The 12701-nt window shown below is 34.0% G+C and overlaps 1 protein-coding gene across 2 annotated transcripts in view; it reads left to right on the forward strand.

The window, feature by feature from the left end:
* MED13L (mediator complex subunit 13L) overlaps positions 1–12701 on the forward strand; it is a 295013-nt gene that overhangs the window by 34972 nt on the left and 247340 nt on the right. For both annotated transcript variants that reach the window (XM_026514953.4, XM_048221460.2), the window contains exon 2: positions 87–324. In XM_026514953.4, the coding sequence (XP_026370738.1) occupies positions 87–324 (238 nt within the window). The remainder of the gene's footprint in view (positions 1–86; positions 325–12701) is intronic.

Below are 12701 nucleotides of genomic sequence, written 5' to 3' on the forward strand. Positions count from 1 at the left end.
TACTTGTCCGTATGGAAGCTTGTTTTTAGTGTTCTGTGAGTAAGAAGAAATATCAAAATCATTGTAATTTTTTTGTTTTTTTCCAGGCTGAACTCACGGGAATCAAATGGCGTAGGTACAATTTTGGAGGGCATGGGGACTGTGGACCCATAATTTCAGCCCCAGCCCAAGATGATCCAATCCTGTTAAGTTTTATCCGTTGTCTGCAAGCCAACTTGCTGTGTGTATGGCGTCGTGATGTCAAACCAGATTGCAAAGAGTTATGGATATTCTGGTGGGGAGACGAACCCAACCTAGTGGGTGTAATACATCATGAACTGCAGGGTAAGCTTTTTGTTTTTTCTTAAAAACTGTTAGCATCATATATATATATTTTTAATAGTAGTACATTTCAAAAACAATTTATTAAGACTTGCTGAGAAAAATCCAAGTATTTAATGGGTGTGTCTCTCAAAAGGAACATCTTCACTTTTACCCCTCTTTTTTCCACTCCCATTTTTTTTTCCTCCAAAATCTCTTGTTCTTTCCCAGTCATGCTAGGAAACAGCACCTGTGAACTACTGTTACTAAAGGGTATATTGTGTCTCCTAGGTGTTTTGGGGGTAGAAATGAAACAAGATGCACTGTTTTAAAACGATAGTGAATTGAGTAATTAGCAAGTCAGTGAAATGAACAGAATTGTGTTTTCTTGGATTGTGGCTGTTTTGGTTCATTACCAGCTGAACTCTGGTGGAAAATTATAAAGTGATGATAGAAAGTTAGTACAAGCCTTATTGGACAAAATTATGAGAGGACATTGGATAGTATTTTGAAGAAAGATTAAAGAATCTGGTCTCATTTTGATATGCAAGTTTTCCTTTGTTTTGTTCCTGCTTTTTATATAATAAGGTGATTCCAGGAAATACTTGGTCCAGTGTTGCCTAATTTTTAACTTCAGATTACATCTCATATCTGGAAACTTTGAATTAATGAAAGAGTTTCATTATTCTAAGTTACTTTTTGTATTTACCACAGATTTATAACCAGAGGAAATTTTATTAATATTCTTTGAATGTCTGCTCAAAATTTTTTACTTCTTTACCTAAATGTTTCCATCTAGTATGTTAAAGAATTTTTCTAAATCAAGATTAATTACAGTCCTTACTTAGGGTAGTGTGTTAACTCTTTTTGACCTAAGTCTCCTAGAGCCAACTTTTATTATGTCCAAACTACTCTATATTTTGTTAGTTCATGGTTGAAAAAATTCAGATATCATTTGATATGTTAGTTGATATATTTAGTATTTTTTTTTTTAAAGGAAGGAGTAAAACTAACTTTATATTTGAGGGCCTATTCTAAGGTGTCTGAATTTGCCCAAAGGATTTCCTGCCAACTTTTGCTTGATACCTTCCTAGCTTTTCTTTGCAGCCATTTTTTTTTTTTTTTTTTTAATTTGTGATATCCCTTGCCACAACAGCCAGAGGGCAGTAAACCGCAGTGGACTAATTGAGCTGTTTACCTTATGGTCCATTTGTCTATTCAACACAAACCTTTCTTCCCCTAGTTTGTAGAGTATTTGGTTTATAAACATAAAAACTTGTCTGGGTAAGATTGCTTACTTAGCTGGTTAATCAGCAGAATCTCAGAACTTATATACATATCAAAGCTTATTTCATGTAGTTAGCAGGCAACTCAGGTAAAATAAGTTTAACCACATCTGGATTCCATTTATCAGGATTTTTAAAATAAGGTACACCTAGAAGATAATTATAACATTTATGTTTGTCCATTTAAGTATCAAAACATATATTTTTGTTCTAAAATTTTTTACACATGTAGTAGAGGAATATAGCATTTTTGTTTGTTCATCCATTATTCCTCATGATTATTTCTGATTCTTAATCTCCTTCCATTTCTCTACTCCATATTGATACCTTATGTCTTAACTTTTTGGTCTGGTCTTTATTTGTTAGCAGCACAAATTATCAGTTTATAATAATGATGAAACCAAATGCAGCTGATAATTAGACTTATTTATCTGACGTATAAAGTTATTTGTCCATACCAACAAAGCACATAATTAGTGTTCTTAGAATTAAGTACTGTGTTATTTCTCACGGACTTTGTTACTAACAAAAAGATGTAAAATTTTTATAGTTGCTTTAGATTGAACATATATTTCATTGATGTATGAAGTATCTTTTTGGTAAAGAATAAGGAAAGATTGACTTTCTTTGAACTGTTTTTTACAAATCACAGAAATACTACATTTTAATTAGAAAATTAGGAAAACGGAGTTGTCAAATGAAGAGAACAAAAATTCTGAAATCTAAAACAGAGTTTTTTTTTTTTTTTTAAAGATTTTATTTATTTATTTGACAGAGACAGAGACAGCCAGCGAGAGAGGGAACACAAGCAGGGGGAGTGGGAGAGGAAGAAGCAGGCTCACAGCGGAGGAGCCTGATGTGGGGCTCGATCCCATAACGCCGGGATCATGCCCTGAGCTGAAGGCAAACGCTTAACTGCTGTGCCACCCAGGCGCCCCTAAAACAGAGTTTTAATATTTGGTATTTTTATGTGTAAATGAAATTGATATCATACTGTTTCATAACTCAGTTTTTTTCACCTAAAATATATTGCGAATGTTTTCTCATGAGAATGATTATTTTTTATTTTTATTTTCTTTCCTATTGAGTCTGAAAACAGTGTAAGCTGTTTATTCTCTTGTGTGCCACCAGGAAAGTAATCCAGTGATGGAACAGTCATAACTTTGTTAAGTATGTCTATTCTTTTTGATATGTCGAATTGGGGAAAGTTACTGGATTAAAACCTGTGAAGTGTCCATCCCATAGGTAAATGTGATTGAAAAGGGTAATTTTATATGGTTCAACCTAGTATTAGAAAGTATTTGAACTTCATTCAAAAAATGAGTGGCATAAGGACAACTTTGTTTCAAGTGAGGGAGAATATGACAAGTAGAGTGATCATGAGAAAAAGATACAAAGGAAATATTTTAATTGGTGGTCATACAAAGTGAAGATATTTTGGAATCTCTTTTGATCTTTAATATATGTAAGAGTCATTTCATTTTAGGTAAAATAAATTTTAACAGAACCCTGTAAACATTAAGCATGCATGATGGTACCATTACTTGTAACATTTTCTTTTTGTAAGGACATTTTACTCTTTCCTAAAATGCTTTTTGAATATGTTATTTGGTAGTTCCCTTTGTCTTTACAATGTACCCCAAATAGGATACTACTGAGAAACCTCACTGTGCAATACAACACCAAAGCAAACATCTTTGATTTAATGTGTAAAGTATCCTTATAGAAAGAGAATAATACTCCAGGATAGACACACAGTTTAGTTTTAAAATACTAGATTTTTTGTTTGTTTGTTTAAATGCTTGAAGTATCTATGAAATAGTTGGAGGGAACACGAAAATACATTTATAGCCTGTCCCTGAGACTTGGATAAACACTTTTGGGCCTGTATTTGGAGAATTGCTGTTTATCTTGCCTGGCATAGTAGTTCAGAGCATGGGATGGGTTTAAATCCCTGCTCAGTTGCTTGCTGGCTGTGTATCGTTGATCAAGTAACTTATCCTTGCCTCACTTTCCTCACTGTAAATTGGGTAATAAGGATAACAAAAATTAAAGCTCTTAGAACAGCACAGAGAACAGTTCAGCTAATTGTAATTCTTGCTGTTGCTACTACACTGACAACTCATTGATCAAAATTAAAACATCTTGACGGTTTTTAAATGATTGTTCTATAGAACAGTCAGTGCTTGCTAATGTTCCACAAATACTAACTTTTAGGGGCACCTGGGTGGCTCAGTTGGTTAAGTATCTGCCTTTGGCTCAGGTCATGATCCCAGGGTCCTGGGATTGAGCCTGGCATCGGGCTCCCTGCTCGGTGGGGAGTCTGCTGCTGCTTCTTCTCCCTCTGCTGCTCCCCCTGCTTATGCTTGCTCTCTCTCGCTCTCTGTCAAATAAATAAAAATCTTAAAAAAAAATACTAACTTTTAAAGTATACTTTTGGGTTGGAGTAATCAGATTTTTGAGTTTGAGTTTTAAAATTTGGGTAGAGTAAGAGAATAATAAAATGTCAGAGCAGCAAAGATACCCCTCCCTGTACATATGAAAATTGTCTAGACTTCTGCTATACATAATTTCATAATAAACCTTATATAGCATTATGAAGAGGTCAGAACTTTAAAATGTAACTCTTTTGGATCTCTGTAAGGTAGGTTTGTAACTTTACTGACTTCTCCACATAATGGTGTTGAAGCAGGGCACTGGCTGAACACAAATCTGTATATGTATTTTCTTGTGTCCATCCATGAGCACCTGTATCTGTGCGTCCAGTTACAGTGTTTTGATGTAATCTCTACCCTTGAAACATTTGGAGTCTATAAAGGGTATAAGACAAGCACACAAATATGTACAGTGCAGAGAAACACTGAAAGCCTGTGTAAGAGAAATGTACTAGATTGACTGCTTTCCTAATCGGCAGACATTCAGTTTTAGGACCAGCGCACAAGTGTTTCGTAAACTTACAGTAGGAACACTGTGAGCCCTAGTGCCAAGGGTCGATAACCTTCTTGGTTTCTGGTCTGTTTGTTCAGCTTCTAGTGTGAGGCAAGAGCTGTGATTAGTCCTGGTTATGTAAAATGAGTCCTTATGCTTAAAGAGCTCATGGTCTTATTGGGGAGTTAGCTAAATGAAGCCATAATTATGGAATGATGAAGTAAGCTGTAAATGGGATCTTGCAGAAGCATCGGATTCAGTCTTGGGAAACATAGGATAGGGAGATGATGGGAAGCCCAGAGGCTTGAGGTGCATCTTATTGGATGAGTAGGAGCTACCTAGGTTGGGATGGAACTTGTCCTTGTTAGAGGAAGTAACCTGTACAAAGGGCCTCCTGGCAGTGAATAAACGGTGTGAAGAGCAGGTTTGTCCGGAACTATTAGTGAAAAAGTCAGGAGAGACTGAAAGTCTGGGAAAGTGGGCCATAATGAGTGCACGAAGTAAGGATGAGGAATTTGTACCGAATTTGTTAGATTTTGAGGAATTTTTACAGGTTTCTGATCAGGAAAGGTTCTGACATGATTAGGAATATAATATACAAGGTGGATATGAGCAGCAAGGCAATAATATTGTAATAAATTATTTCTTTCTAAATTGAGCTGTGAACTTAAACATTCTATTTAGTTTAAGGTGCAGATTTATTTAAGTAAAAAACAGCGGTGATTACATACTGAACTTTTTATTAATAGTCTTTGCCAATTTTATTATACCTTTGCTCTTTTTGCTGGACTAAATTCTTTTGCACATTTCCAGTGTGAATTTCAGAGATTAATATCATATGCCAAACTGACTTTTCTAATCTACCAAACAAAATTATTTTGTAAACACAATCTTTTGGCCATTTCATTGCTTATTAGTCAGTGATGGGAAAGACATGCTATCGTGAAACCCCAAAATGGCACAATGGGCAAATACAGGCTTCTAGGAACTAAAGATGGCTTGACCTAAAGCATTAAGAGTCCCTGGTCCAGAAGGATGAGTATTATGTATGGCCTAGTATGTGCTTAGTAATGCTTGTTGAATGAGTGAATGAATGAGGCCCACCTTACATAGTTCTAACATAGTATAGTATTATATTCTCAGAAGGTTAACTTATAATAAATACACTTAAAACTTTAAATAATTTGATATTGTGAGGAGATTGAAACCTAGTTAAAAATAAGGCATTAAATATCCATTTTATTTTGCGTATGTTCTATAAAGAAACCTAGCTGTAAATATGCAGTGTCTGTAATTTTAAAATTTGTGCTGTCCCTTTCCCTTTCGATTATTACAAGTAGACAAATGTAAATTATAATAGGGATACATCTACCTGTAAAAAATGATTGCCCCAATATCATATTGGAAGCCTTAGGAATTGGCTTTACTGTCAGTGTAGAGGCTGATTGGCAGTTAGTACTCTTTGTTGTTGCATTTATAGTCATAAGGATTGCTTTTTTATTTTTCAGAGTGCTGCCACCTAAGGCAGGAGGTATGGGCAGTTGCAAAAACAGCATTGGACATTAGAGAGCTAGGAAAAAAGGGATCTTGCGTTCTAATAGTGACCATTGTAAGATAATTTAAGATACTCTAATACTGTTGCATATACCACCAAACTGATTACAAGCCTCTGGAAAGAGAAGTGGGTATTTTGTAAGGATGGAGGAAGGTTGAGAGAAGAAAATGCAGAGCCAGTTTGCTAGTACTATGATCTGTATATATAGATTATAATGTAGAATCTGAAATGATGGGATTGATATAACCTTTATTTAGCTATCTCCAAGACAGAACCTAATTCCCTCCTCAGCTTTTTCTTCTGAAAAATATTTGCAGGTATACACACATATAACTTTTTCTGGCTAAACCATTTGAAGGTAATTTCTAGACTTCATGAACCTTTACCCCTAAATACTTCATCATGTAACTTCTATGAGAACGTAGGACATTTTCACTGATACTGATGTAATTTGTTGTCCTGTCAAATTTTTCATATTCTGAATTTGTTTCCTCATGATTAGATTCAGGTTAAACATTTTTGGCAAGAATATTGTAGGTGATGAGTACTTCTGTGGCATCCCATCAGAGGCACATCATGTCAATTTGTCCCTATATTGATCTTATGAAGTTTGATTACTTGGTTCAGTGTCCACCAGATTTTTCTTATATAAAGATACCCTTTTCTTTTTGTAATTATTAGGTAAATTTGGGGCGAGACTTTGAGATGGTGAATATTCTTTTCCCTAGCCCATTATTCACTCTGGCTTAAGGAAAAACCTAACTTTGAGCTATTTAAAGACAACAGAGATCAAACAAAGACGACATTCTCGAGTAAGAGGAAAGGTAGGGGAACAGAGGAGAGGAGAAGGAAGACAAGCATGGGATATCTAACCAAGGCAAATTATGACGGTAAAGTCAAACTCTGAAAATTAATAGCCTTATTGCTGAGCACACTGAAAAGGAAAGTGTTGACATTGAATTTTCTAAAATCATAATTAAGTATATAGGAATATGCTACTGTATCTTACAGTCTGTGAATTTTCAGTTGAATTTTGATTTATGGTTATCTTTGACAAAATGAAATAATTTCAGTCAACGTTGTGAATGGCTTTATTCTCAATTGAAATGAAAAAAATTGCTTCTTGTGAAAGTGCTGATTCTTTTACATATAAAATTGACAGGAATGAACTTATCTCTAGGTAAAATATCGTTCAGTTTCAAAATTTCTTCCAAAGAGATCATCTGATCCCTTTTTTCACCTGGTGTGTGTGTGTGTGTGTGTGTATGTATATAAATTTTTTTTTCCATTGTTGGTGGTCAGTTTAGGATTCATTGAAATTAATCTCTGATTAAATTGGAAAATAATTTTTTTGGATTTATTGTTTGGGTTTATTTTTCAAGTATAAGATTCTGGTGATTTTAAAAACAGGTGAATTTTTCTGCCGCATTCTAGATTTGTAGTATTTTACCTATCAACATTTATATGGAGATTTTATTACATGGCATTAATTCTTGAGATTAACACTGCATTGCTGAAAAGTAAATTTTACTTTAACTTTCGTATTTGTTGTTATTATGTATACAGTAATAGAAGAATACATTTGTATTTTATAAGAACAAGCACTTTTAGAGAAAACGTGTACTCAGTGGAAAATGGTAGCTAATTCTAAATAGTTTATGAACTAAGTATTTCTGGTTTTCACTGGACCTAAATTATTCAAGTCTTGATACAAAATTTCTGACTTTCAAAATAGTTACACTGTGTTCTATTTTCATTTCATTGACGATTATCCAAGTGATTCCCGTGCATATTTAACTGAAATAACAGATTTAATAGAAAATCGCAAGTTATATCCTTAAAAGAAAAAATGGAATACTTATTAATACTTTTGTAAGCAACACATTTATATCATAAAGTTATGGTACGATTCAGAATTCTTTCATATGAAAAACAGAAAAAGATCTAATGGATTAAATAGAATTATTAAGCTAGATGTGCTTGCAATTGAGAGAACAAGCTAAAGTCTAACTGTGGAATGTAAATAAAATCGATGTGTTACCACAGGCAACTTACTGAACCGTGTAATTAGCTTTTTCTATGAAAAATGAGACATTTATACTGAGATTGTGGTGAAATAGCATGTAAAGGGCTTATGTTCTAATGATATGAAAATTAAACAGTTGGTAAAAAATTATAATTTAAAGATTGTTGCTTCAGGGAAAAGTTTAATCAGTTCGTTTTTAGGGGGGAATTTATGTTTTAGTAAGTAAAGGCATTACAGTCCAATATTTTTCCATTGATATGAAGTCCTCTACTTGTGTAAAGTAAACCTGAGTAAAACCCCCACTAATGAGGGATTAAAGTCAGCACTGGAACAAGTAGGATTGAAAATAAACCTGAAGTTAGAGAAACTATTATTTGGTGTATTACAGTTTCCCCCCCCCCCTTTATATGTAAGTAATTTTAGTGATGAATATATTGCGACTGATACAAAAGTATTTAGACTAGTAATTTTAAGGATAGCTTATTTGATACCCACTCCCTTTATGTACGTTGTATTTCAAAATCTTGTTCTTTAATAGAAAATTTAAAGACTCAGAAGAGGTTCTTCTACATTAAAGTGGTATAAAGATTTCTTTGCCCCATAGTACAATTTCTTTGTTTTCTTTTTTAAGGGAGGTTAACATAAGAATATGAATGTGGCAAATTGGAGAAAAAGTTTTTATGAGTAGAATTTAATGGCCTAATTAATTCCAGAAAAAATTATATATTTGAACATTAAAATTGAATGAGGTAGAGATATAAAATTATACATCCAGAGAACAACACCTTTTGCTGCAGAATTTACAAGCAAATACATTACTGACCTGAATTTACAAGCAAATTCATTGCTGTCATATTCAGATGGCATCATGTCAGTTTTACTGTTTATAGTATTTTATATAGGAGATGAAGTAAAATGTCCCTCTAGTGAAACTGGGATTTTCTAAGGAAGGAAGAAGGTGAGAATGGATCTCCTAGGTCATCACTGGGCGGACTCAGAGAATGTCCTCTTCCGTTTATGCTGTTGAAATTAACATAGGCAGAGGGAAACTGAAGCTTAGAAAAAAACCCGTAACTTCATCATGTCACTAGTTATGGTGGAACCCAGACCCGTATTTTGTACCTTTTAAAATCAAAGCTATTATTTGGTTGTGAAGCTGTATATAACATGAAACTATGTGATTGTGCCATATAAAATGAGTCAATAAGTTTCCCAAACCATTTTAAATAAAACCCACATAACTATTCCAATTCTGTTCATATCAAATCAGATCTATTTCCTGTACTTACGGAAAGAATGCTGGCTTGCATAATACTGGACAGAGGACCTATCTTTTTTGATTTTAAACGTTTTCTGTGACACTTGGCAAATGTTGGTTCCAATAATGTCACCTTATAAACATTTTGTGTAGATCCTCTTAACTGAGCACACTCTAAAGATAAAGGGAAAATAAAATAAAAATAGTTTTGGAGTCATAGAAACTTGACATGAATATAAACCATTTGAATATTTAGTTTATATGGGATTAACATTTGCTGTTATGAAATATCTTATTGAAGTAACTGAAAAGCTACAATTATGTTTCTATTGTCATTGAGGTGTTTTTTTCCCTTCTCTTTTTATAGATCTATTATAGGTTTGTATTTTGAAAAATCACAGTAAAAGAACAGGTTAACTATTGGGCGAAGGAGGAGGTGGTTGCTGAGGCTACCATTTACTTATTCTGGACCCGTTTAAAGTGTGGTAGACTAAACCAATTTATAGGTGTCTGTGCTTAACATTCATGAATAAGTTTGAGAAAGTATTTACAGATGGTTTCTGTTTTGTTTTACAGTGTTTGAGCAAATGTCAGCTAGAACTTGGTATAGATTTACTCAGCCATGAGTATCACTGGGAACTAAGATTTTTTTTTTATTCTTTTAAAAGAATATCATAATCGTAGAAATAATACATTAATATACTGCTTCTCCCCTATCCCAAAAGTTCCCAACAGTTTGGCAGTCCCTTTTAAATACTAGAGAATTATGAAATTAGACTCTGTTGCTCTTTTTGTGACTGATGCTGTCCTGATACTACGTGAATAGATGCTCATTGAATATCATTATGGCTAGAAAGTGTTCGATAATTTCCTTTAAAGCTCCATCTGTGTAAATATTTTTGAACAATTTTCTACAAGTACTGGGCCACATACCTATTTCTTATAAACCCGACATTGATAAAATGCACTCTTTGTATAATTGGGTCTTGTTTAGATACTGGCTCTTTCATATTGTGATTTGGCAGTGAGTTCAACAGAATAAGCATTATCCTCTTGAGGCCCATCTAGGATTGAACTAAAGGGCTTCTACAATATCCACATGATCATACAATTAGTTCTTTTTTTTTTTTTTTTTTTTTTTTGGTGCTGTGATAGTCTAACTGAATATGAGCTGGTTGCCAGGGTATTGTGGCAGAATAATACCCTGCAGTTTGTAGTTAATTATGCAGCAGAACTATCTTGATTAAAAAAAAAATTAAGAATAAGATAAAAATTGGATGAAGACTAAGTATCTTTGTGTTGAAAACGATTGCATGTATAGAATGGTAAAGTAAAGGTTAGAGCATTCACAAATCTGTTATTGGGAACTTTGTCTCCCTGTTTAATATATCATATGTAAAATATCTTCCATTAAAAAAATAGCTTTTATTTATGGCTTTGCTACCCTTGGGGGAGATAAGACTTCTTGCTGATCTTCTTGAAGGCTTACTTTCTGACACCATTAGGAAATATACAAGTATTTGTGGAATGACTCCCTGAATCAGGAAGTGTGAAGAACCTTGTCAAGATGAGGTTTCTTCATTAAAAATGTTTTATTTTTCCCGGGTAATCTTGGACTTACTTAAACATAGCAGTCTTAATGTTTACTCTTTATAAGAGGGCGTGTTATTTACACTGAAATATATTTAGTCTAAATTAGAAGAATTTAGATACTCTTGGGTCGGTTGCAGGTACTATATTTTTAACTTATTTTAAACGTCACCTAGTAGATATTAATAGTGGAAAGGACGTTTGCCTTGACATCCTTGGGAAAAAACTATATACAGTTCTGATTGTTTAGGGAGGAAATAACATTTGTTGACAGTGACTCTATTATGGAAAAATTTATCATGCCATTTACTGGTTTCATGAAGAGTGTAACAAAGAGGGGCTCTTGATTTGAATAGCAGACGTGGCTGGGGCAATTATCCCTGTTGCTAAAGCAAAGCCTTCATTAACCAGAACTCAGTTAGCCGGAGCCCTCAAACACATTTGAATGTATGTTCCCCTGGCCCCAACCCATCCTCAGTAAGCACATAACCATTTTATTAAAAAAGGTTAAATGACTTAACCATAGTATTATCAGTGATTAGTCCAGATATGCATAGATAGCAGTTTGATTCCCAGTATGGTTGAGGCAATGAGCTAGAAGATCCTCAGGGGGCAAAAACATTTTCATGGGATGTCCTGAGGTCACTACTGATTTGGCTCAGTTGCCCACACATTAAAATTTATAGTATCGCCTAACAATGATAAAATAATATATGAGAAGATGTTTTAAAATCATTCTTTGAGCTTTATAAACATAAAGTGTTATCACTATTTAATCTTTAATATTTACAGTTACCACCATGTATTTATTCAACAGATTTTTATTGAGCCTGCGTTCTGTTAGGTGCTGTGCAGAATACAGAAATGAATCAGAAACATACTCTTGTTTTGTGGAAGCTAACAGATAGGGGAGATAGCATTTGTACATAGGGTATTATTACAGATGTCCTAAGAGGGGCCACACAGTATTTTTTCATTTATACAGAAGGAGGCAGGGCCTTGATGAAGAGTTGATTCTTGAGCTGAGCCTTAAAGAATGGGTAGAATTTTGATGTTTGGACATATGGCTATGTTAGGGCAAGCACACTTCATGTATATGGAATTGCATGTGTAAGGATATAGAGTAGGAGAGTTTGGAATATCTATTTAGGAAGAGTTAACGATGAGAAGTTCATTGAAAATGCTTATTTATGCTTGATGGTGATGGAGCTTACTAGGCCAAGGAGTTTGGACTTCATAGGTAGGTGGGTTTTTTGAGTTTTTGAATAGGACTAGAGGGAAGACTCTCTGTAGGCTGCATGGTAGGCAGGATCTGCATCTGACTGTTGCTTATCATTGTAATTCCAGGACCAGCATAATTCCTGGCACATATTTGTTGTGAATAAATTAATGAGTGAATGAATGAGTGTAATAGGAGTTTGTATAGAGACTATCAGTCTGTCACCATTGAATATTCCGAAGTCCTCCCAGTATTTTGGATCACAGAGGAAAACATGCTGTTGTTTAGAAGACTGTTTTAAAGAACACATATGACTGCATTTGAAAGGTTTTTTTGTTGCATTGATTTTAATTGTATTTTGAAAAGACAGTGATAGAGTTTTCTTCCTTTTTTTGCAGTTGCTTATTTTTTATAGTCTACAGTTTGGTTTTGAAAGTTTTTATTAACATTTATTGACCAATTTTCCATAAATTATTTCCATTAGTGTTGTAGATAGCAAGTAGTTTGGGCAATTGGCGGAAAGCTTGTGTTCTAATTGT

Source organism: Ursus arctos, unplaced genomic scaffold (assembly GCF_023065955.2).
Source record: "Ursus arctos isolate Adak ecotype North America unplaced genomic scaffold, UrsArc2.0 scaffold_34, whole genome shotgun sequence".
In the NCBI taxonomy this organism is placed as follows: domain Eukaryota; kingdom Metazoa; phylum Chordata; class Mammalia; order Carnivora; family Ursidae; genus Ursus; species Ursus arctos.